The following is a 27,571-nucleotide window of genomic DNA, read 5'->3' as shown; positions in this document are numbered from 1 at the left end:
AAAGAACTGTATCAGTGTTATGTTACACCATCGCTTTGTGGACGTAGCCACTGATTCTCTTGAGGAAGGTGTTAAAAAGCCGTTGTTTTTATGATAAGGGAAGCAGGCTCACAACTGTTGTATCCTGGAAACTGGCAGTGGGATGGAAATGATGTCCCACTTACTCCCATACATATTCTGTAGGCGACAGATTTCGGGATATTGTTGGAAATGGGGAGGGATATACAAAATAGTTTATTAAAAGTATTTATATTCTAAATGCAAATACTTATTTATTTATTTCAAATGTTGATGAAAAAAGGTTTCAAAAAGAGAATTTAAATACAAAGTGCAAAATACATTGCTGTTCTAAATTAAAGCAACAATTGGAATTTTGCAAGTTTGCGTTTATTTTACCACAAAACAGTATAAGCACTTGATGATAAAGTAGAAACAAGGTAGAGAATAAAGAACGTAAACAAATGCAACATGCATAGCGGTAGAAAAAAAAGTTCTCCGTTTTTTCCAGTTTAACGGATTTGCACACTCATTATGATTGCTGGTCAATATGCTCAGTACGGGGTGTGCCCAACTCTGGCAGCAATACAGGCATGAAAACGAAGGGGCATTCTATGAATGATACCATCAGTCTCAATTCAGGTAATAACACCCGTTCCTCCTGAAGAGCTTGGAGAGTGGTTGGTGGATGCTGACGCGATATAAACCGTCACCCTAACGCGTCCCGACAGGATTGAAAAAGGGAGAGCGAGCAGGCCCCGCCACGGGTGCAATATCTTCCGTTTCCAAGTAAACATTAATCACCTGTGCTCTATGAAGTCGAGTATTATTGTCCATCAATTCGATGTCTGGGTCCACAGCACATCTGAAAAACCGCACATGAGGTCCCAAGATTTCGTCACGATACGTGACAGCTATTAAACCTCGGCTGTTCGCCCGTATAATGTTGTGAAGAGGTGTTCGTGTGGTTAACGCAATCCCTACCCATACCATTAGTGGTTGTCTTCGATATAGATCTCTTTACGCAGTGTTTGGGTCCCGAAATCGAGTTCCAAGTTCACTGCGGATTCGAGTTCGTCGAGAACCACACTCCAGACCGTATCGGGGCTCATCTGTGAGAAGAACATTGGCCCACTGTTCGCCCGTCCAGGTGGCATATTGGCGGCCCCACTCTAGACGTTCCTTCCTGTGAAGTCACGTCAGAGTTACAAATACAGCATGTCTCCGACAATAAAGGCTACTGTACACCGTTTGCCTCGATACAGCACGTCCAGTGGGTGCTGCGGGGTCAGATGCCAGATGCCAGTTGCAGTCCTAAGGCGGCACCGTCGTGCCGTTACAGCCAAATAACGGTCGTCTCTTTTTCGTAGATGGCCCGCTCTGCCCTCGTCTTCGGAATACAGTTTCGGTCTCTATAAACTGTCATCACAACCGAGGAGCAACATAACGATTCACATTAAGCCATCGGGCCATATTAGTTTGCGGTTGTCCTGCCTCCATTCTTCCTATGGCCCTCCACCGCATAGAGTGTCTGATAGGCGTCTCCTCTGTGACATACTGCACTGTCTATGACTGTGTACACAGCGGCTGAGGAGGTGGCCAAACACTATCCTATTTCATACGTTCCGGCTCTGACCACTATGGGACTTAACATCTATGGTCATCAGTCCCCTAGAACTTAGAACTACTTAAACCTAACTAACCTAAGGACATCACGCAGCACCCAGTCATCACGAGGCAGAGAAAATCCCTGACCCCGCCTGGAAGCGAACCCGGGAACCCGGGCGTGGAAGACGAGAACGCTACCGCACGACCACGAGCTGCGGACATTGATACGTTCCCTGACGTCATCGATGACATGGTTGTCCGTTGACCGGAAAGTCACCTTCCGTGCAGAACGGGATCGTACGGATGTGTGTTGACAGTATGTAAGATTATATCTTGAATTAGACACATAATGGAAAAATGGCGGTTTGTTGTTTTAGTTTTGGACACCAGTATACGTATTTTCAAAATGCCTTTATTCAAATGAATTACCTTTTGTTAGGAGACATTTTACACGCCATTTATTTCAAAAAATGGCTCTGAGCACTATGGGACTTAACATCTGAGGTCATCAGTCTCCTAGAACTTAGAACTACATAAACCTAGCTAACCTAAGGACATCACCGACATCCATGCCCGTGGCAGGATTCCAACCTGCGACCCTACGGTCGTGCGGTTCCAGACTAAAGCGCCTAGAACCGCTCGACCACACCACTCGGCCCATTTATTTCACACCAAAGATTATTCAAATGTTTCCTCTTTCACGTTCCGGCTGTGTGCCCTCATTTTAATTCCACAAAAGGAAAATTGTCGTTCAACAGGAGCAGAACTTGGGAAACGAGTATTATATTTAAGGAAATCTTTTTGACAGTTGGATATCTATTGAAGGAACGTAAAGTACTGTCTTCATCTTTTAAATGTTTAAGTGTTTCCATATGTATTGTAGTGACACTGGCTACAAAAGAATCATTGTATTCGACAAACTTATAATAAGATTCAATGTTTCCTTGTTTTTATAAAGGCTGAATGTGTCGTACGATCTGGGTCAAACTATAGATTTTGAGTATCGATCTCAATAGTAGAACTGAATATTAAATTGGGTAAAAATATGAGGAGCTGAAAGAATGACTAACGAGGAAGTAACAGCAAGACTAAGGCCTGATGCGGTGTTGACAAATTTGAAAGAAGATCGGTTAGCTGGTATGTATACCTGTTGAGTGTGCCAGAATAGTTAAAATTTCCTGGCTCAGTTTCTTTTATTTGGCCGTCTCATTCAAGTTCATATCCTCAGCACAATTTCTCCTTGTGTATGGGCGTACGAATGGTAGATATAAAGCTTTAATTAGCGCTCTGGTAACATGTATTTATGTAATTAAAATTTTGTTTTTTGCCGAAGTACCGTAGCACGCCACTGGAGGGCCAGTACGAAATGGTACAGCACATGGATAAAGTGGAGTATCGCACGAAAACACGTTTTGTGTATTTTTAGGGGAGCAACGATTCTGAGCCTATGGAAGTGTACAGGAAGTATGGACCATAACATAATGAAGTAGTGGTTAGGTGGCACAGGCACTTCCACTATGGCAAACAAGTCTGCGTGACAAAGAATGGAGATGGATAATAAGAAGAATGGGACCCCTTTAAAACAAATTTTCTTCTGAACAATTCTTGCAATGCTTATCAACCTGTGACCCATAACTAGTCGAAATGATGGTACACACATAATACTGAATGACAAGTGGCAGAGTTTGCTACTAATTTTTCTACTCATTGTGAGAGCATCTCAGGAATTAAAAAAACCTCCAGCAGCACACAGTGGAACAAGAAAAATAATTTATTTTCCAACATACATGTCGTGTAATAATCACAACAGTAACATTATTTAAGATTTGATCTATGAAGCGTTGTACATATGACAGCCAGTCTTGTGTAACTTTGCAAATTTAATAGAAGGGATATAGAATGAAAAAGAGGATGGTGATATTTCTGGTACTCTGTGTAACCATGGTGTGTAAGGGTTTGCTCATCCTTAGCAAACAGAATGCAAAACACTGTGCTGAATGATTCAGATAATGTCAGAAACGCAAAAACTTTTAGTGACTTGGAGAAAAAAAAATATCACAAAGGAAGTCCCTCAGGGTTTAATGTTGGTTCCGCTATTGTTCCTTATAAATGTGAGTGGCCATCCACTTAACATTCAACAAACAAAACTGAAACTTTTTGCAGTTGATACTAGTATTATAATCAATCCCATTAGAGGGAAAGGAGCAGAAGAGTTGGTAAATAACATTTACCAAAGAGTTATTAAATTTATGCTCTGGCAAAGGACTCCCTAAATTTTGGAAGAACACACTGTATTGAGTTCTGTACAACATACAGGGCCATATCAATAAATGATGTTGCACATGAGGAGGAGTTAGTAAGTCATGTAGAATGCTCCAAATTTTTGGCTGTACATACTGACGGAAAATTGAAGTGGAAGAAGCATGTTACTGAGCTTCTCAAATAATTTCAGTTATTTTTGCTGCTTGTATAATTGCTGATATCAAACTCCTAACATATTTTCCAAATTTACTTTCAATACGGGATTAGGAAATAATTTTGTGGGGTAACTCATCACTTAGAGAAAATATGTAGATTGGACAAAAGCGAGCAGTAAGATTAAAACGTGGTATTCACTCATGGAGCTAGGCGTTTTAACTGCACCCTCACAATACATATATTCGTCTGTCATAAATAATCCATCACAATACTGTTGTCCACGCCTACAACACCAGAGGAGAAAATACCCTTATTAGTCATTGTTAAAACTGGCAATGGCACAGAAAGGAGTTCAACTTGCAGGAACAAAAAGTTTTGAGCGTTTGCTCAATAAAACGTCTGACAGCAAGTTTTAAATCTAATTTCAAATCATTTCTCTTGAACAACTCCTTCTATTCCACTGACTAATTTCTACTTCAAAACTAGATGCCAGTAATGAAATTGTGATTGTTAAGTAGAACTAAAAATAATGATATGTTTATTAATGTTAAAACTAATCATGTTTACATGACCTGTAAGCAGATTCTTTCCGCATCATTTCCATAAAATAATCGTTCAAACGATCTATTGAAAATGTAACTAACTAAGCAGGAAAGAGTATAAGATATACTTTATCATAGAAACTAGACTCATGTTCAGAAAAAAACCTTGAACGAGTAGAGATAGTACGCTCATATTCACAGAACATGTTCTCCAGAAAAGATTAGCATTTGAACCGGTAAGACGTTTCTGCGGCTCTCGCTGTCGCTATAAATCGAAGGTAGGGGTTCAGTGTGATTGGAAGACGCAGTCGTGCGGCTGAGGAAGGAAGTTAGCGACGGCGAGAGGCAGCTGACAGCAGAGCTCTAGGCAGCAATTCAACAAGTCACGCGCGAGGCGAAGAAAACCCAAAAGAGTAAAGTCCACCGTTATCATGTTCGCATGCCGGCAGCAAGGAGTCATCGACAAACCGTGCCAGGACAGATCATCAAGACAGGAAACACCATGACACACCCAGCAAGGAACAGGAGGCAAGGCTGTAACAAGCTAGAAATCCACCATTCTCGGGCCAAGAATAAGGCCCGTCAGTACAGCGTCAGCGTCAGTGTGACTTGAGCAGTCGTGCAAGAAGCCTCACAGGCGTATGCGCGAACCATACCATCAAATCAGTGAGTTTGAAAGAAGGCGTATTATTGGCATGAGAGAGTGTGATGCATCCATCTGGGAAACTGCTGCTCGTGTGGGACGAAGTATTTCGGCAGTGCGACGGGTGTGTGCTGAATGGTTCACAGAAGGCCTTAGAACAAGACGAGATGGGGCAGGTCACACCACCCATACCACCACTCGCGAAGATCGACATCTCATCCGAATGGCATTTCAGGAAAGATCTGCGTCCTCCTCGGCTCTGTCGCAACCGTGGAACAGTCCAAAATATCGTGCACTATCTGGGGAAGAAGCCGTCGCCGTTCATTACGTCATATGTTACATGCGCGTCGTCCGCTCCTCTGCCTACCTTTGACGAAAGTGCAGAAAGACGATGAACGGCAATGGCGATTGGAATGACATCGCTGAGGACAGCAATGACATCATATAGTGTTTTCGGACGAACCCACTTTATGTTTGTTTGGTTCACCGCAGACAGGATAGCGGCATCATTGACACAAGACATACAGCGCCAAATCAAGACCTTATGGTGTGGAATGCTACTGGGTACAAGTATAACTCACAACTGGTATGTGTTCAGGGCACTATGACCACCGTGACCTACGTGAATGGCATCCAGTGTCCCATAGCCATACCCTTTATACACAACGTCCCAGACGCCATTTTTCAGCAATACAATGCATGAGTACATATTGCTATACGAACGTGTGACTTCTTGGTGTCACAGGATGTCAGCCATTTGCTCTGGATCGCCAAGCACAAGACTTGTCACCACAGGTGCAGCACTGTGACTCATTGCCAACTACCACAGATGAATTTTGGACCCAGGTGAACGTAACATGAATGGTTTCACCACAGGATGCCGTTCACGCCTTATACGCATCGATGCTATCACTTTAATAAAGTTATCATGGTCCATGGCTAACCCTGTGCCTACTAGGCAACAGGACACATGCTGTACTGAGGTGACTGCAATGCTAATCATTTCTACAGAACATATGAATGCACATGGCCTATGAATATGAACGTTCTATCGCTAGTCCTTCGAGGTGTTCTGTTTCTTCTGAACATGAATGATCTGAATAACCGAACACCACCCATTGGGATTTTTTGTGATCTCTCAAAGGCTTTTAATTGTGTAAAATAATGAAATTCTGCCAGACAAGCTCAAGTATTGTGGCATGAGTGGGACAGTGCACAAATTGTTTAATTCGTAACTAACTGGAAGAGTGCAGAAAGTTGAAATAAGCAGTTCTCATAATATGGGAAGATCAGCACGTTCCACAAACTGGGGAACTATCAAGAATGGGGTTCCACAAGGGTTGGTCTTCAGTCCTTTGTTGTTCTTAATATATATTAATGACTTGCCATTCTATATTCATGAACAGGAAAAGTTAGTTCTCTTTGATACAATTATAGTAATAACACCTGAAAAACAAGAATTAACTGATGAAATTGTCAATAATGTCTTTCAGAAAATTAGTAAGTGGTTCCTTGTAAATGGACTCTCACTGAATCTTGATAAGATACAGTACATGCAGCTCCGTACAGTAAATGGTATGACGCCATTAATAAATATAGACCTTAATCAGAAGCATATAGCTAAGGTAGAATATTCAAAATTTTTAGTTGTGTCCACTGATAAGAGATTGAATTGGAAGAAAAACATTGGTGATCTGCTGAAACGTTTGAGTTCAGCTACTTATGCAATAAGGGTCATTGCAGATTTTGGTGATAAACATCTTAGTAAATTAGCTCACTACACCTATTTTCACTCATTGCTTGCATATGGAATCATATTTTGGGGTAATTCATCACTGAGGAATAAAGTATTTATTGCACAAAAGCGTGTAATCAGAATAAAAGCTGGAGTCCACCCAAGATCATCCTGCAGACATTTATTTAAGGATCTGGGGATAATCACAGTAGCTTCTCAGTGTATATACTCTCTTATGAAATTTGTTATTAACAAACAAACCCAATTCAAAAGTAATAGCAGTTTGCATAACTACAATACTAGGAGAAAGGATGATCTTCACTATTCAAGATTAAATCTAACTTTGACACAGAAAGGGGTAAATTATACTGCCACTGAAGTCTTTGGTCACTTACCGAATAGTGTCAAAAGTCTGACAGATAACCAACAAGTATTTAAGAAGAAATTAAAAGAATTTCTGAATGACAACTCCTTCTACTCCACAGAGGAATTTTTAGATATAAATTAAGGAAAAAAATTTAAAAAAATAGAAAAAGCAACAACAAAATTAAAAAGTTGTTATATTGACTTAATTATGTTGTTAAATTAACTTAATTATGTCATGTATTGGAAAATTTGACTCGTTCCACATCATTACGAAATATCGTATTCATGAGTCATGGAACTAGTATTAATCTATTTAATCTAATCTAGTGAACCACTGAAAGAAGAATGCAACAAAAAGAAGAGAAATATGAAGCAAAACTTGGTGCAATTTTGTAAGTGAGTGAGGAGTTGGTAGTACGAGGTGGGCACTCACCAGCAGTCTGAGCACGTGGTCGGGCACGTTGCGCGAGCTGTTGCAGAGCGCATGCGCGGCCGAGTGCGAGAAGATGACGGGCGCGCGGCTGGTTCGCAGCGCGTCCAACATTGTGGGCACCGACGCGTGCGACACGTCCACCATGACGCCCAGGCGGTTCATCTCGCGCACCACCAGCTGCAGCACCAGGCGCCTGCACAAGTCTGACAGAAGACAGCTAGCACGTTGTCAGAGAATTTTCAGGAAAATATCTTCGTTTATTTACCACTGTCACTTCCTCCCTTTCCTACTATACTCAGCTCTGCAAAACTTGTGGACGAGGTACATAAAGTAACATATCATATTAGTTACTCAGTGGACGTGAATGAAAGTGTGACAGCATGCTGCCATGGGTCTCCCAGTCGTGTACGTAAAGTTAGACGTCACATGATATAACCGCAGCGAGACAATAGCACAAAATGGGGCTGGCCCCGCAACACGAGGCAGCCGAAGGAACGCGAAAAGACAGTGTTTATCAATCAGAGAGCAGTGACAGTGAGCTGCGGTGGTGTTATTTGCAAAATGGCCTGGACACAACATTTGGTTGGCTTCACAAGAGGATGAATCATCGAGAAATTGGAAGAAGGACAAAATGTGAAGATTGTAACCCAGGAGTTTGGTTTTGCTCACAGGATTCTTTCATGTGCAAGGGGAGCATCCGAAACCACCGTTACTGTTACCCGAAGGAGAGAAAGTGAACCATGGCCAACAACATTAACAGATGGCCGCTATGTTATACCATGGGCAACAAGACACCAGCGTCAAATGGCGAGTGCAGTTGCAACCACATTTAACGGTGTACAAGGCCCGCAATCTCACGCTCCACAATGGAATGACGACTGTATAGCGGTGGTCTCTTGACTGACGAACAGTACGCTGTGTTCCGTTGACACCCACACATTGGCGTATCCGATACGCCGTATCGCATACTCTTCTCGGATGAGAAGCTCTCCTGAGTAGCTATTCTGGACGTTCATATTTCGAGAGGTGGGAACACGCAATGCGTAATGTTGCCTGGGTGTTCTCACTTCCATATCTTTGGAGACGGTACACTCACAGGTCAACACTGATGTGACGCTCTACTCCTTCCCTACGTGCTTCTTTTCAGGGGTGTATTCGTCCCTGACTTCACTTTTATGGCTGATAATCCGCGACTGTGTCGATAACAGCAAGTGGAGGAGCTGTAAACACCCCACCAACAATGTGACCAGCACGGCAGCACGTTGCAGTTTACCATCCTTGGTAATTACACATCCTATTAAGAACCAAGTCCCACATTTTTAATGTCTAGGGGATCTTCACAAATCGTGGCGATTTCAGTGTAATTACTGTCTTTGATTAATAGTGTCATTTCTGTTCGTCTCATTGCGCACTTCTTTCGGTTATGTACCTTTCTATACTCTACTGTAGCAGTTCTTTCTATGTATGGTCCAAGTTTAATCGAGCTATGTTTCTTGACTGCGGCGCATTATCTGAGTGTTACTTTCGTCCTGTGGTCCCTTGAATTTCACCTCCGTGTTCTTTTAGTGACACTGTGAGTCACAATGCCTCTCCAGCATCCCCTGCAGCTACTCCAGCTAGATAATCATACCCTTGACGGTTTCGTACTTACTAATTAAACATTCGACATAGTTAGTGACATCCATTTTGGGTGGACTACAGTTCCAGAGGTTTCTTGTATTGAATCTCAGTCTTGCATATACATTTCCTGTTATTGCTCTCGGGTCATCACTCCAATTTCAGTTGTTCCGCACGATGACACCAAATATTTAATACGTGTGACATCTTCCTGAGATTGTTCAGCAGTCACATAACTGCAAAAGTAGCAAAATAACAGAATTTTCCACATATCTACGTGCATTATGTTGCATGTTTTTACGTTCAGAATCAACTGCCAATCCATGCACTGAGCGTCGAGGTCCTTCCTGCATTCCGCTACTATTTTGCAACGTTCTCTGGCGTCCACATACAGTCTCATGGCGCTTCTGACGTTATAAACTAAGTCTTCTCCCTCTCTCTCTCTCTCTCTCTCTCTCTCTGACACACACACACCCACACACACACACACACACACACACACGCACACGCACACACACACACAAACACACACACACACACAAATACACACACAGACACTCACTTTTCAGGGTTCTCTCCTAAGAGTCGTCAGGCACATTTTCTCTGGTGCCTCGTCAGATACTTGCAATTTAGTTTTTGCAGTATCTAGGCATAGTCAGTCCAAGCAAATAATGCTCATCTCGTGTTTCATGCGACGCCTGATGTCGACGATAAACGTCGGTTTGTTTCCCGTTATAAACAAAATGAAATTAATCCGGTGTTTTTGTGCCCTTTCGGTAGAGCAGTCACAGATTAGTCTAGTGCAATATTCGTTTCATTGATATGTATTAATACGGACAGTAAAACGTGGGAAATAACCTGGGAGCACTCTATTAACCCGGCAGGTAAATTTCGGCATTAAAAATCATTTTGCTTGCAACGGGATTCAAACTTCCACTTTCCGTCGACGTTGAGAGTCGAATGAACGACCTGATGACCGGTATTTATTTGGGCTAGGTCCAGCTACGTACTGCTAAAGCTAAATCCAAAATATATGTCGTACCGCAAGAGAAAATGCGTTCAAGACAGAACAGACACGTTACTTAGGCGATATGTAGGGCGCTTCAAAAATACTTTCACAAATTCTGCGGACATGTTCCTTGCACCAAACAATAATAGAAGTTCATTAGACATGTTTCTGAGAATTCTTCGTTTTCGAGTTCTTCATGAAAGTTGACGTTTAACGGGTTTCCATGTACAACGCAACAACTTCACTTATCTATGCCGTCATGTGGTCATTGAATCCCAGGTGGCCTTCTGTTGCTGGGGAGACTTATTTACATTCCTCATCCCTCTGTCTTCAAAGTGTCCATTGGGTACATGTACCAGCTGAAAATGCTCATTTCCAACGTGGCAGTGTATTCACTTTGGAAGCAGGCAGACATGGGCCGATAGTGCAGGCTAGATCTCAGCTTCAGTTTAACGTGAGGGCTGGTATTGTAGGTGACTGTGTGGTATGGCCATACGTTTTCCCAGCATGTCTTATAGGTGCTGTCTACGGCAATTTTATTCAGAATATTCCACAACAGCAATTAGATGAAGTGCCTCTGCGAATAAGAGGACACCTGTGGTCTGTGCAAGATGGAGCTGCAGCACATTTCAGCCTGTTCGAGGTGCACCGACTGGTATCCACCATGACTGATGGATAGGGAGAGGAGGATCAGTTCTGTGTTCTGCTCGTTCTCCGACATCAGTCCTTCGGATCATTATGTCTGGGGGTGCTTTAAACAACTGCTGTATGCACCGGACTACCACAATATAGAAACTGTTCATCGGCATGTCATAAATACTTGCGTAACCGTTCGAAATCACCAAAGAATACTTCAAAGGTTACGACATTTCCTGACTCGACAAGTTCATCCATGTTTAGAAGTAAGTGGAGGACGTCTCGAGCATTTATTGTGGGTTTATGTGTTGATGAGCCCCAATAACCTATAAACTAACACTAATAACTCGAAAAGCAAAGGATATTCGTACAATTGTTTATATAGACTTCTTTCTTGGTTTGGTATGAGGTACCCGACCCATAGTTTGTAAAAGTATTTTTGAAACACCTTGTATTTATACAATAATGTTTTATCGTAACGGAGCGAACAACGGCTTGTCAATAAATTATTTAGCATACTTTCCTATTAATACTTTGTGCTTTTTCTGAGACGCTTCCTGGGAACAGCTACTACAGAAACAGATCTGCCTTGCGTTGTGTTACTGATCAGGCCAAGGTGAGGCAATGTTGCTAAAATACAGGGTGACTCACCTAACGTTACCGCTAGATATATTTCGCAAACCACATCAAATACTGACGAATCGATTCCACAGACCGAACGTGAGGAGAGGGGCTAGTGTAATTGGTTAATACAAACCATAAAAAAATGCACGGAAGTACGTTTTTTAACACAAACCTACGTTTTCGACGGGCGTTTCATAGGATGTGGAGGACACATAAATTGGCCAGCCCGTTCTCTTGATCTTACACCTCTGGACTTCTTTCTGTGGGGTACGTTAAAGGAGAATGTGTACCGTGATGTGCCTACAACTCCAGAGGATATGAAACAACGTGTTGTGGCAGCCTTGCGGCGACATTACACCAGATGTACTGCGGCGTGTACGATATTCATTACGCCAGAGATTGCAATTGTGTGCAGCAAAATATGGCCACCAGATTGAACGTCTATTGGCCTAACATGTCGGGACACACTCTATTCCACTCCGTAATTGAAAACGGAAACCACGTGTGTACGTGTACATCACCCCTCATGGTAATGTACATGTGCGTCAGTGAAAAAGACCAATAAAAAGGTGTTAGCATGTGAACGTAATGTGCTGTTCCAGTCTCTTCTGGACCTAAGGATCATCACCGCTCCCTTTGGATCCCTACGTAATTCGGTGCTCTCCGACACACACCATCGAACAGCGGAGGAGTAGTACTCAAGGTCAACTTTAGATTACAATATCTCCGGATGTAATTAACATTTTGCAATGCAACAAACGGCACTGATTACGTATTTGTTTATATGTTCAGATGTGCTAACAAAACTAATGGGGTTCCATTTAAAAAGACGCAGGTTTGTGTTAAAAAAATACTTCCGTGCATTTTTTTATGGTTTGTATTAACCAATTACACTAGCCCCTCTCCTCACGTTTGTCAGTATTTGATGTGCTTTACGAAATATATCCTGCGGTAATGTTAGGTGACTCACCTTGTTTTGAGTAAAATCAATTGATAAAGAGCTATATAATGATTTAAGTATAGGTTTTCAAAATGTTTAATGTTGAAATCAGCTGTAGAGATACCAACCGATGACTACGTGATGGCTATTTGGTATCTTACTGACACTTTTGAAATGGAGATCACAAAACAGAATGCTCACTGCGTGTGTAGCTTGCTGTCATATTTATGACTTTGGGAAAGGTCGAATCATTAGAACGAGGGACACAGAAGCATCGTGCAAGTAGAGGCCCATACAGGAAGACTACAAGATGGAAAGGTTATGGTTATTCTCCTGGCTTCGACGAGTAGGAGCATGGCAACAGGTGAAATCCGGCCAGAGGCTGTAGTCAGAGAGTCACTATGATACACCAGGAGCAGATTGCTGGAAGCTGGGTTGAGATATAACAGTTGCTACGCGTTCTTCATTGTTGACATCACTGAACAGGCAACAGATGCTTGCATAGCGTAGAGCCAGCGCCAACGGCGGTGTTCAGCAGACAGACCCGATTCTCTTCACGGCAGTCAAGTACACGCCGAAGTGTCTCTAACTGGTCACAGGAAGCAGCGATTCTAGAGTCCCATACTCTCCAACTCCTGGATCATGGCGTAGGGCCTATTGGATTTGGCAGGAAGACTCATTTCGTACACTACAGGCCATTAAAATTGCTACACCAAGAAGAAATGAAGATGATAGACGGGTATTCATGGGACAAATAATTATACTAGAACTGACATGTAATTACATTTTCACGTAATTTGGGTGCATAGGTGCTGAGAAATCAGTACCCAGGACAACCACCTCTGGCCGTAATATCGGCCTCGATATGCTTGGGAAATGAGTCAAACAGACCGTGGATGGCGTGTACAGGTGCAGCTGCCCATGTAGTTTCAACACGATACCACAGCTAATCAAGGGTAGTGACTGGCGTATTGTGACGAGCCAGTTGCTCGGCCACCATTGACCAGACGTTTTCAGTTGGTGAGAGATCTGGAGAATGTGCTGGCTAGGGCAACAGTCGAACATTTTCTGTATCCAGAAAGGCCCGTACAGGACCTGCAACATGCGGTCGAGCATTATCCAGCTGAAATGCATGGTTTCGCAGGGATCGAATGAAGGGTAGAGCCACGGGTCGTAACACATCTGAAATGTAACGTCCACTGTTCAAAGTGCCGTCAATGCGTACAAGAGGTAATAGAGACGTGTAAACAATGGCACCCCATACCATACGTCAGTTTGGCGATGACGAATACACGCTTCCAATGTGCGTTCACAGCGATGTCGCCACACATGAATGCGACTGTCATGATGCTGTAAACAGAAACTGGATTGATCCAAAAAAATGACGTTTTGCCATTCGTGCACCAAGGTTCATCGTTGAGTACACCGTCGCTGACGTTCCTGTCTGTGATGCAGCGTCAAGGGTAACCGCAGCCATGGTCTCCAGGCTGTTAGTCCATGCTGCTGCAAACGTCGCCGAACTGTTCCGGCAGATGGTTGTTGCCTTGCAAACGTTCCCATCTGTTGACTCAGGGATCGAGACGTGGCTGCACGATCCGTTACAGCCATGCTGATAAGATGCCTGTCATCTCGACTGCTAGTGATACGATGCCGTTGAGATCCATCAATGCGTTCCGTATTACCCTCCTGAAGCCACCGATTCCATATTCTGCTAACTATTATTGGATCTCGACCAACGCGAGCAGCAATGTCGCGATACGATAAACCGCAATTGCGATAGGCTTCAATCCGACCTTTATCAAAGTCGGGAACGTGATGGTACGCATTTCTCCTCCTTACATGAGGCATCACAACAACGTTTCAGGAGGCAACGCCGGTCAACTGCTGTTTGTGTATGAGAAATCGGTTGGAAACTTTCCTCATGTCAGTACGTTGTAGGTGTCGTCACCGGCGCCAGCCTTGTGTGAATGCTCTGAAAAGCTAATCATTTGCATATCACAGCATCTTCTTCCTGTCAGTTAAATTTCGCGTCTGTAGGACGTCATCTTCGTGGTGTAGCAATGTTAATGGCGTGTAGTGTAATTATTGAAGGGTAGCCGAATTGTCACGAAAATGGAAAGATGGTGTAAACCGTTGTCACACCCTTCACACCCAGAGTTCCATATGGCATATTCTAGTAGGATGATGGGAAATTCCATACTGCAGATCACACCACAAATGCATTGATGAATGTACGGGTCCTTCACTGTCCTGGCCAGCTTTCTGATTTGTTAACAATAGATCATGTATGGTATGCGAGTGTGCGAAGGGGAGACGTACGCATTCACACCATCCTCTAGCCAATAATATTGATGAACAGACACGATAACAAGTTCCCCAAGTTGACGTTCCTGAGCTGTTTGTTTCCATATGATGGTGAATGCAAGAGTATATTTATGCACGTGCTGGTCACATCTCTTGCTGATTTCAAAGACTGACATCAGTTCTGAATGGAATGAAAGCTCAGTCATTTAATACGCGTTATGTGATGATAACCGGCACAAAGATTGAAAAAAAAACGGGCTGATGATTCATAGAGTAACATTTTCTGTTTTTGTCAGTATTTGTATTATTATTCAGTAAGGCAAAACGCGTTTCACCCTTTTCCTGTAGAGATCACTGCTAGTCAACTGTTGCTTGTGGCACTTTCTGAGAGCTAGCTGACTGAAGAATAATTATTTATTATTTCATAGTTATTAAACGTTTAATGGCAATTTAAGCTCTCACCTGTTGTTAGTTATACAGAATGCGTTCATTAATAGCGTTTTTCTTAAAGGATTTCATCTTTCTTTGAACGGTTAGAATTTTATTTTGTGATTGCAATTGCAATTCATGCAGTGAGCCATTTTCAAGCATAATATTTTGAAACCTAGGTGTATCTTAGGTCTAACGTAAACCTACATGTAAAAGCCATAGGCCTGAAAATGGTTTAATCGCAAAGTAAAATTCTACAGCTGAGAGTAAGGAGAAATCCTTTAAAAAAATTATAAAAACTGTGGAACTATACTGCAAGAAAATAATTGACTAATATTGTGTCACAGACATAAAGTGCGGTTTTAAATAAACAGATTGTATATGAACGGCACTGCAGAAAGTAATACCAGCCAGGAGACGCTTCTAGTGAAGAGTAAACTAGTTACAGGAATATTACGTGTAAAATTTCAGCATGGCGTTAACTTACCTTTCCAAAGCTCGAGAGGCCTCCCAGGATTGGTATCCTCCCAGGCTCGTCAACTATGGAGCAGTCTGCCCTAACAAAGAGTCGGAATTACTTCTGCCCTCAGAAGTTACCATCTATACAATGCAGAATGAGAAAAATTATGATTCCACATACACTGGGCATACCGCCTAATGGAAGCACAGCTATAAAGAAAATTGTTTCTCTTTTTTTCTTTTTGGTCTCTTCAGCCTCAGACTATATAAATCACTAGGTAATCTGTTTAAAAATTTAAAGAAATTAAATATGGGGAAGAGTAAAATACTAAATTACGAACTCAAACAACTTTTTATATACAGCTAATGGGCACTAGTGTATGTTAGTTGCTGCTCATCTAAAGGAAGTGTGAAGCAGTTGTGAATTTCGTGAGTAGACAGACGGCATCTACTATTCTTGCATTCAATGTTAAGCTTACCTGTGGTATGCGTACTGTAAGAGCTTCAGTACACACACCATCAGACTATTTGACTTGTCGCTCTAACGAAATAGGCGAGTGTTAGCAATATGTCTCGTGGTCTTATCGTGGCGTGGTTATCTTCTGCCGTTAGGTCAGACGATAGAAATGCCACTTGCACGCTTAAAGTAGCAGATTGATGGTGGCCAACTTCAAACAGAACTTGATTAATTTTCACACACATTTATTAAAATAATAACAAGCTTAAAATTACTTAACTTGGTTCTGAATGCTATTTACAATTGACAATCTGAAGATCCTTTGGTATTGGTACGTTAATCTTATTCTCACATATTTCTCTGATACTTAACAAAGGTTTCTATACATTTATCTTCATGGCTATGTACAGGAATATGGTAATCTTATTAACTGTAGGTGCAGACTGAAGCTTGACTATAGACTGGTACAGACAAATGTAGAACTAGTACAGACTGTTGCAGACAAATGCAGACTGACTAATAGGAGGTCTGTACACTCATTATAATACCTCGCGCGTTCATGTATCACTGCGCGAGTGTGATCCATGAAGAGAAAAGGTTCTACGTTAACAGCAATCTCATTGGCTGCGCTACATATTAATACGCGGATCGGCGGAAGCAGAATTTGGTCCGTCTCTATGGCAGCCCCATCTCATAGTGTGGAGATGGACGAACACTGCGCCTGCGCTTTTGTGATTAATGTGAAAGTTGTGTGCGCGCTGACTACGGGGAACTATGTACACAACAGTACCTAAACCATCAATTCTGGTTTTCTCTCATTGCTAGTTTTTCCTTATGAAATGGTTGATACCCGAAATTTAAATTTAGTGGAACATTTATACTCCGGTGCACCTGGATGGCCTTGCTAATGAGGGACACATGTTCGAACCTCACGAGAGGGCGCGTGTGGTGACACATTGGCAGAGGCGGCACCACATCGAGCCTCGGAGTGGCAAGACAGCACAGTGCTGTACAGTCTGCAATACTGCCGGCGACGTCGATTTGAGCCAGCGCTGGAGGTCGCTCTGGACACGGGGCTCACAAGTCGTGAGTCGGCACTGGGTCCTTGAATGGCGCCAGAGTGACTGGCCCAACAAATTGCCACGAATGCAGTTATGCAGTTGGAAGTACGGAGCTGAATTGACCACACCATCTGCAATGCTGCTTTGGGGTCACTGTGAGGAAGCGATTGACAATTCTGTAGCACATCGCCGTGTTTATACGGAGTGTTTGCGTAAGGGCATGCAAAAATGTAACAGCACATAGAGAATGATCCACTGAACAATTTGAGGTAGGGAACCTGGCGTCGGAGAAGCCAGCTTAAGGAGATATGGAAGTAAATTTATCTACCGCTTTATATAACATTACTGTTTTCCAGCTTATTTACAACTAACACGCGTACAAGTTTGTACATACCGTGCTGTTTATTTACATGTATATTGTCTATTTCCTGCAAGAAAACAAGAGGAAAGAGCCTGATAACTAGGAAGTGTGAATGGCCACCTGTACCTGAGGTTCGTGCAAAGACTTCTAACTGAGTTTTTGGACAACGCACCCTGGCTTGTTCGTAGGAGGATGTGGATACATCACTAGGGTGCATCGCCTCACTTCAGTGTGGATGTCCTCAACCATCTCAGTGCTGTATCTCCTCAGGCCTGCGACGTCACCTGGCATCACTCCCCTTGATTCTTTGCTCTGGAGCTATCTAAAGTCACTTGCTTATGAGACTCCAGTGCATACGGAGATGGAATTAACTCCCAGAATTGTAGCTGTCTGTGATGTGATTCGAGACCACAAGGGTTTATTTGCCATGGTGCGTCAGAATCTTGTTCGCTGATGTCGTCCTTGCACTGAGGCCTTCAGTTTCAGCATGTTTTGTAACATATACTACAAATGGTAAGTTCATTGTGTCAATGATGGTACTTTCTGTTAACTGCAATCAATGTAAATGAAAAGGTACTCAGTAACGTTATTTTATTCCTATTATCTCCTTAAGCTGGCTTCTCCGACCCCAGGTTCCCTACCTCAAATTGTTCAGCGGAACATCCTCTATGTTCTGTTAATGTTTTACACGCTCTTACGGAAACATCTCGTACATGTGCCGTAGCGGCAGTTGGTGCACATTCCTTATTTTGATCGACCGATATACAAAGCAGTGTTGTGTGTCTACACTGATGAAGATGGCTTAGTATTGTTTCTTGTTGAGAAGAAGTACGGCGAGCCGTGAGGAAATATCGTCGGACCAGAACTGTACTTAAGCGTATCTGCACAGTGTGGCCATGGTGCTATCTGGGTGTTGGATATGAAAAGACAATGAGGCACTTGCTGTGTATTAGCGACAAGTTCCTGTACCTGTTGCCTTTTACTGAATTTGCTTGTAGTTTTTGTAGTACGTTGTTTATGCATATAGACTATATAGACTGTGTTGTCCTGTCGTCCGTCGAGGATGTGGAGGAGACGGCAGTACTTGACTGTAGGTCACTGTAGTGAGACATTCCACGAATTGCTGTCGTAGTTTGGCATCGTATTCTGTAGTCATTTGTGGGCAGAAGCAATAGGTAATAAGGATAAGTTTCTACTTTATACTGATTGCCTACTTTGGAGATCAGATTAATTTATTACTGAGAGGTGAGTAATTTTTTTTTTTTTTTTTTTTTTTTGCTGTTTCTTGTTTGTGATTTGATATGTGAAGTTAATTATTGCAAGAGGTTGAGAGCAAGTGTTTGCTGTATTCATATATGATCTGGTACTGTAAACTTTCTTGTAATACGAATAAAAGAAACACTGATTAAAAGTCCACCCCCATCAAAACAACACTACCACCACCTGTGACACAGGTTATACCTTAAAATCATTTTAAAAACCAAAAACTGTTAGTTTTTTTACCTGCTGGTTGTAATTAAAGAACAGCTGCTCACGTAGATCGAAAGTGAGCTGTAATTATCGTACGGCTGCAGAACTTGATAAATATGCTAATGAGTTAATGCAGAACCGATTTACGCTGAAGAAAAAAGGGTTCAAATTTTGGCCTCCAGGTGGAAGTATGGCGTTTGAATGCAAGAGAGATGTAAACAAATGTTTCATATATAATGGATTAGTAACAGAATGTGGACAGGAAATGTTAAACAATAAGAAAGGCATGATGTTGATTTTATTATTAACCACCGCTTACACAATTTGTTCAATATGAGCAAGGTGACGCCGTCGAGATGCTACATCCGTAAGACGACGTGATCAACCGTTGCTCGCAGCAATTCCGGTGAGATCTGAGAAGCGTGTTCCTATACATTGGCCTTCAGAACCAGGAGAGGCCGAATGAGACCTTTGGTAAAAGCTTTCTTTTGGACAACTCCTGAACCAACAGTCACATGGCTTCAGATCAGGTGTCTTGCAAGCCATGCGTCTGAAAAACCTCTGGATATAACACGCTCGTGGAAGGTTGCACTGGGCGAGCGACCTGCGGTGTTGTCACATCTTGCATAAAAACAGTGATTTCCACATAGCTACGCTCTTCCAAAACAGAAATCACATGCTGTAGAAGATGGTGTCGATAAAATATACATATCACGTTAACCTGACAGGCCCTGTCGGTGTATTTTCTTCAAAGAAGAACATACTGAGAATATAGATGCTTCTGAATCCACATCACACGCTTACAAACGGCGAGTGGAGTGGCTCTTGGTGCTCAGCATGCTGTTTGGCAGTACCTCGCACTCGGCAGTTCTGTGTATTCACTGCTCGTCGTACTGCGAAATGTGTCTCATCACTACATAGAATATTGCCTGGCCTCATATCATCGACTTCGATCCATGCCAGAAACCGAAGGGCAAACTCAGAATTTTGCCACGGATCGTGCGGTTTCAGTTGCTGCACTGTCTGGATCTTGCACGGGTACCATTGTAATACAGAACGCAAAACATTCTGCAGTGTTGACCATGGCATGGACAACTATCGTGACACTGTACAGGCACTGGAACTACATGAGGTAAATGCTGCACGTCTAGTTACAGCAACAGCAGTCTCGTTAACAACTTCCAATGGCATGGGACGCCTTCCTCTTCCAGGTGCCAGAACCAATTCAGCAGTGTTTTAGCATTTCATTATTATCTTATCTTTAAATCATTTAATGACATGGGGCCTCCCCTCATATCTAGCAATCGGCGATGCTGTCTCTCAGTGCAGCCCTGTAATTGCTGCCAATTCACATAAAATAGTTTCACTAACAGCGAACGATTTTGATAGCCGTACTGTTCGCTCACGTTATGGCATGTAAAATAACAGCGTTGATGTCACCTTCTTACAAACAATGTACAGCGCCAGATTTTCGGTTGCTGGCAACAATTTTCAGCAGAAACCAGAATTACATTAACGCATTAGCATATCTACCAAGTTTCGGTGCCATACGATAATTACTGACAACACTGCACCTCTGTGACTAGATGCACTTCAGTTGCAACCACCCGGAATTTGCTGTTTATGAGTTCCAGGCTATGTACCACCAGTTAGCTGGAGCCTTAAGTTCATTCAATCAGTACGCAGATACATACCATCTTAAGTGGCCTTCTTGGCTTGGTTTATCAAAGTGCTGCACACATTCTTTTGACGAATCATTACTCAGGGTGTTACAAAAAGGTACGGCCAAACTTTCAGGAAACATTCCTCACACACAAATAAATAAAAGATGTTATGTGGACATGTGTCCGGAAACGCTTAATTTCCATATTAGAGCTCATTTTAGTTTCATCCACATACGCTCAATGGAGCACGTTATCATGATCTCAAACGGGATACTCTATCTGTGCTGCTAGAAAATGTGTCTTTACAAGTACGACACAACATGTGGTTCATGCACGATGGAGCTCCTGCACATTTCAGTCGAAGTGTTCGTACGCTTCTCAACAACAGATTCAGTGACCGATGGATTGGTAGAGGCGGACCAATTCCATGGCCTCCACGCTCTCCTGACCTCAACCCTCTTGGTTCAAATGGCTCTGAGCACTATGGGACTCAACTGCTGTGGTCATCAGTCCCCTAGAACTTAGAACTACTTAAACCTAACCAACCTAAGGACATCACACACATCCATGCCCGAGGCAGGATTCGAACCTGCGACCGTAGCAGTCGCACGGTTCCGGACTGCGCGCCTAGAACCGCGAAACCACCGCGGCCGTCTCAACCCTCTTGACTTGCATTTATGGGGTCATTTGAAAGCTTTTGTCTACGCAACCCCGGTACCAAATGTAGAGACTCTTCGTGCTCGTATTGTGGACGGCTGTGATACAATACGCCAATCTCCAGGACTGCATCAGCGCATCAGGGATTCCATGCGACGGAGGGTGGATGCATGTATCCTCGCTAACGGAGGACATTTTGAACATTTCCTGTGACAAAGTGTTTGAAGCCACGCTAGTACGTTCTGTTGCTGTGTGTTTCCACTCCATGATTACTGTGATTTGAAGAGAAGTAATAAAATGAACTCTAACATGGAAAGTAAGCGTTTCCGGACACATGTCCACTTAACATATTGTCCTTCTTTGTGTGTGAGGAATGGTTCCTGAAAGTTTGGCTGTACCTTTTTGTAACACCCTGTATAGCTTATTCACGGACGAAAACTGACAAAAGCGAAGCCATGCAACGATAGGAGCAAAAACATTCCAGTAGATATCGTTACACAAACTAACAGCGTACAAGATGATTGTGAATGTGTGATTACGAGCTGCCATTGACTTTTGAGTGAAATATTGCCCTAGTTATCACAAATTACATTGCCGGAAAAAAATTAGTACACTTTGAAACGCAACATCGATTTTGACCCGATGACGGCATATGCCACCTGGAAGATAGTAGATGTACTGATAATCGTTTCAGCGTCGTCCGTCAAAAGATAGCATAGTGGCATAGTTACCAGAGTGACACATCTGTGTCTACACTTTTGTAGCGAATTCTCAAACCAGAAGGGTCAGTGTGGTATAAACGTGTGAAGCAAGCAAGCAACCACTAAATAGAGAAGTACTCGTGCTTCCTACAGCCAAATGAGAGAGTCTGAAACGGGTCAAATTCATTGGAAGAGTCCTAAGGAAATGCTATCCGTACCAGATAGGGTTGATAGACGAGAGAGAGAGAGAGAGAGAAGATGCAACTGAGAGCAGCGCGCATCGTTACAGGATCATTTGGTAATCGCGAAAGCGTTACGCAGATGATGGATAAACTCCAGTGGGAGACGCTGAATAGCTCGGTACTTGCTTTTGGTGAAGTTTCGAGAACATACCTTCACCGAGGAGTCAAGCAGTACATTGCTCCCTCCTACGTATATCTCGCGAAGAGACCATGAGGATAAAATCAGACAGATTAGAGCCCACACAGAGGCATACCGACAATCTTTCTTTCCACGAACAATAAGAGACTGGAATAGAAGGGAGACCCGATGTAGGTACTCAAAGTACCCTCCGCCACACACCGTCAGGTGGCTTGCGGGGTATAGATGTAGATGTAGAAATTGCAGCCTTCCGAGTGGCGGGATGGTCCTTTCGGAAAACTGACATGCACGTTGTACGTACTGCGCCAGCTGTGCAACGATGCTGGTGTCAGTGGTCACGTGAACGTTCTCACACCTGTGGATGAGATTCCGGACGTCCTCGCATCACAGACGTCGGATTGTAGGGGCAGCAGTGGCAGATCGTACAGCTACCACGGAACAGGTAAGAGGGCTTGTGAGCTCAGACGTGTGAACACGAACTATTGTGAACTGTTTGTTAGTAGTGTGATTACTGGCACACGCAACTCTAGCCCGTCCTCCACACACGCCACAACGTCGACGTGCACGGCTCGACTCGTGCCGACACAGGATCCGCTAAAGTTGCACTGGCGCGCCGTGGGCTTCACCGATAAAAGCAGATTCTGCCTGCACCAAATGATGGTTGGTTGCGCCAGCTCGTAGAGTGCATTCGTCCAAAACACACTAACCCCACCCAGATAGCCTTATGGTCAGGGGTGCGATGAGCTGCAATTGGTGTTTCTAGACGGGACGCTGCTCTTTTGCCGCTCTTGCAACAGGAAGGTGATGTGTTGTTCCAACAGGATAATGCTGGCCCACGCACTGCCCGGGAGACTCTACGTGTTTTGCAAGACGTGCGGCAACTTGCCTGGCCAGCGCGATCTCTGGACTTGTCTCCAGTGCAGCCCGTGTGGGGTATGATGGGACGAGGAGGGGCTGTTCTGGCTCGTCAACCAATAATTCTTACCGAACTACTTGAACAGGACGAATAGGGTTGGGATAATGTATTCCAATACAGTATTCGCCATATGTACGATCGATTGGATGCTCGATTCGGCGCCTGCATTGCCGCCTAGGGGTGCCAGACTTCGTACTAATGTGTGTGTATCATCAGAGGTCCATGTCTGGTACCCCTGAACCGCATGTGCTACTCTTCTGTAAATGTAATCCAAATCCACTGTTGCAACAACAAATTACGAGTTGAGCCGGGGAAAAAAATTGCTGTTTTGAAGAGCGCGCCGCAGCGCGTAGTGTGGAGCAGTCGCCCTCCGTTTCTGGCGGTGGCTCCGCTGTGGCAATCACAGCTTTGGTGTCTCCCTCTGGCGGGAAAGGGGAAAGGTTGCCTGTTCACGTGCATTTAAGGGGCGCTATGAGCTCGCCAGTTGGTCAGTCGGGGTCAGTCGGTGTCAGTCTAGGGCCAGTCTCGTCCCCTAGCTTGCTAGTCTGTCCGTGAGACAGTTAGCGTCTGTCTGTCTTTCGGAGTGCTAGTATGTCTGTCGTCGGATCAACCTTTAAAGCCGGCAGAATGAGAGTCTTTCCACTCTGCCAGTAAGAGAAAGCGAGATGTCGCCCGGTCGGGGCTTAGTTCCTGCATCTGAGTCTGCGCGTTAGGCCGCCAGCCAGCTCGAGTTTGCTCAGGCAGTGGTCACTGACGATTGGATCGATCGATTGGTCGGTCGCGCACTGAGACACGAGATGACTTATCCGTCTTGATCGTCGGCGCATGTGAGGTCGCCACGTGAGTCCAGTGGGCCGCGGCATATATCGAGGGGTAGTGGCAACGCGGTCGACACGAGAGCAACAGGAGTCAACCTACGACAACGGTCTGGCCCGTGCGAGCTGCGACTCCGTGGTGTAACTGGTTCTTCGAGCGCTTCTGGACCCCTTAAGTTAGCATCTTGTGGAGCTTGGATCGGTCCTCTCCTGGTACAGGGATGTCGTTTTGCCAGTGGGCGTGTTTCCTTTGCATGGTTGGGTCCGAGCCAGTATTGCCGCCGCCTTGTGTCTGGAAGTGAGTGGGAGACGCACCAGCAGGGCAGTCGCGACGGAGCAGTCGATACGGAACAGCGAGCAGTCGGTCGGTTGGTGCGGACCAGGAAAGACGGGAGATCGGCGCGCCTTCCTGCGTCCGCTGAAGCAGCTGGCAGCAGACGGCTCGGGAGAGCGATTTGGGGGTTCTGCGCCAGTCTCTCGTTCTCAGCTTGCTCGTCTGTCTCTCGTCTGCATTTGTTAGGCAGTTAGTGTCTGTCGGTCGTTCGGAACTGCCTGTGTCATGCTTGTCGGATTCGGTATGTTAACGAATTCATTGCTAGAGTGTAACGGCCTGGTTCCTGAAATATGTTTGTATCATATGTCTATTGTAGAGCATGTTAACTCGTTTGGCCAACATTGTATAATTTTATATAAGATTGCATTTCATGGGCTTTTATTTAAATGGTCATTTTAGTATATAAAGTTGCCACCCTTCCATCGTAAGACTTTTCTTATAAGTTAAAATCAAGTTGCACCTTCGGTGGCAAGTTAATCTTTTAATTTTAGTGTTTTGTACCATTTTCATCCCTCCTACAGGGTGCATAGTTTGTGTGCTTGTGTGAACTGTTAAAACTCTTATTTTGAAGTTATCTGGTGTGTTGCAGATTTGCACCAGTGTAGTCTTTCAGAGGGTGTTGTGAGCGGTCGTAACTACGGTCGTGTCAAAAGGGAGAGGCAGAGTTCTCAGCCTGAAAGCTCATACTGTCAAAAATTTGTTTGTTTCTGCCTCTGAATAAATTTGTAACTTGATATTTAGAGGGTGCTTTCTGCTTATAATTTTAAGTCTGTTTCCTTAAAAAAAAGCTTTTAGAAATAAAATTTCCATTTGTTGGAAGCAATTTGATTATGATTTCATCAGTTACTCCCTGGCAACTACTTCCACGCTTACATAGTGTGATTAAGTGTGTTAATGTTTTTGATGAATCGCTAGTAAATAAAATAAATTTTTAAGTATATTCTTTGAACTTAAATCCACGGTTCATTACTGGGGACGAGAGACTAACTCCGACTGTCCATAGGCACTGTTGCAATAACCAATTACGAGTGAATTGGCGACTTCTAAAAGGGTGCACTATTTTTTCGGGTAGTTTGTGTGAGCTTCGCTATTAAGGTGCCTAGTAATATGGCTCAGATTTCACTCTTGGTCTTCCTTAGTAAGAAATGCAGTACTACTGCAGTAAGTTAGAATTTACAATTTATCATATACAGTCATACCTGTTAAAGCAGGTTTTCCTTGTGACTTTCTCGGTTTTGGACGCAACTCTGCACCTGTACTGACAGTGAGTTATGGATTCTTTAAAACAATCCCTAAATTATTCGTAAATCTACACAGGAGTACTTCAGCCTTATGGACGGGAGTCATGCACACTAACTCCTATTACTGCAGACACAAAAATTTAGGGAATCGGGATCAGCTAATCTTGCTCGCTAAGGTACAGGCCCTGTTTGACACAGCCGACTTGGAATTTATCCGCGCATTTGGTGAACTCTAACGTAACAAAATGTGCAGGTGCCCTGTGATACACATACAATCTGGTACAGCGCGCCGCGGAATTTGAATCCGAGGCACACGTCATGGACGTCGAAGACCCCTAGAGGTCTCTGCACCATCGCGCCGTAAGCTGTGGCGGCGCGTGCCTCCTGGCCCGCATTTAGAGTGAGGGTGCCACAGTGGAACACGTGGTCCCAGCGGCCAATAGTGGCGTCCCGATAGCATACTTAAGCGCCTGCCTCGCGCTCAGCAAGCTAAGGCCCAGGCGATCATTGTAGGCAAAACCACACCTTCCTTCCGTCTCCTCGAATTCTATGTCACCATTTACAGCCGTCCTATCGCCCTCACCCCACCCTTACGTGCCTTGGCGTCACCCTTGACCGTCGCCTCTCCTGGAGCCCCCATCTCTGGACAATCGAAGCCAAGGCAAGCTCTTGACTCTGTCTCCCCAAGCTCCTCTCTGGACGCACATGGGGTCTGGACCCCTCCACAATCCTCCACACATATGTCGCTCATCCACCCTATCCTCTGCTACACCCACCCTGCCTGGATCTCCGCCCCTCCTACCTTTTACAAATCCCTTCAAATCCTCGAACGCCATGCTCTCCACCTCACGTATCACATCTGTCTCCCTTCCCCCAAGCGAATCCTGTACAACCTTATTCCGTTCCCACACCTCCTCCTTTGCCTCGAAAGGATACGGATCCTCTACACCTCCCGTAAACTAGATCCCCCTCACCCACTTGCCTTTCCCATCCTCTCCCACCCCCGTGTGCTGCCACACCTGTATTCCCACATCCCACCTGCTCTCCATCTCTCCACTCTCCTTACCCTCTCCCAAGGCTGCTTCCACCAGCTCCCCCTCCCTGATGATGCCTCCGTCTACCCCTCCTATCAACTTTGATCCTCCTCTTCCACTTCCTGTGGTTATTTTTTTTTTCCTCAGGGCACCCTCTCTCCTTTCTCTCCCTCCTCCCTTTCTCCCCCCTCCTCCCCCTGGGCGTCCCCTATCCCCAATCCTTCTTTCCTCCCCCCATCTCCTCTGCCCCTAGCATCTCCACTCTTTCTTCTCCCTCCTCCCCCACCTTTTTTTCCCCTTTCGGCAGGTCCCCGGACTCGCACACGTCACATGAACATTAGCGCGCTGGAGATCATCGCCATCAGTTTTATCTGTGTGCCATCGTGTTTGTGCTTCACTGTTTTTCGCCGCCCACGCTCCATCGTTCACGCCTGTCGTCTCAATCGCTCTCTCGCAGACACTCCACCACACGTGGTGTCTAGTTGGAAACCTCACGGGGTGTGCGGAGCACCTGCAATCCGGAGTTGGCAGCTCTGATTTCGGCACTGGCGTTTGGGCTGCGTTGCGCCGTAGTAAGTGGTATCACATTAAGAGTGGCCTTCTTCACTGAGGCCTAAGGACTGGTACTGCAAACCGCAGTTTGTGCCACAGTGCTCCACGTGCCGCCAGGGGACCGCAAGCTGCATGTTTATGTCTCTCGTGTAATACGCGATGAGGAG

General features: G+C 44.3%; 1 protein-coding gene across 1 annotated transcript in view; it reads right to left on the bottom strand.

Moving 5' to 3' along the window:
- The window catches only part of LOC126282290 (dipeptidase 1-like), a 240,283-nt gene that overhangs the window by 46,349 nt on the left and 166,363 nt on the right, over positions 1–27,571 (bottom strand). Inside the window, exons 5-6 of the mRNA XM_049981942.1 lie at positions 15,789–15,858; positions 7,743–7,919 (exon numbers count right to left, since the gene is read on the bottom strand). Coding sequence (XP_049837899.1) covers positions 7,743–7,919; positions 15,789–15,858 — 247 coding nt within the window. The remainder of the gene's footprint in view (positions 1–7,742; positions 7,920–15,788; positions 15,859–27,571) is intronic.

The sequence above is a fragment of the Schistocerca gregaria genome, chromosome 7 (assembly GCF_023897955.1).
Source record: "Schistocerca gregaria isolate iqSchGreg1 chromosome 7, iqSchGreg1.2, whole genome shotgun sequence".
Lineage (NCBI taxonomy): Eukaryota > Metazoa > Arthropoda > Insecta > Orthoptera > Acrididae > Schistocerca > Schistocerca gregaria.
The sequence above is the reverse complement of the archived record's forward strand: the minus strand, read 5'-3'. Positions and strand labels throughout refer to the sequence as shown.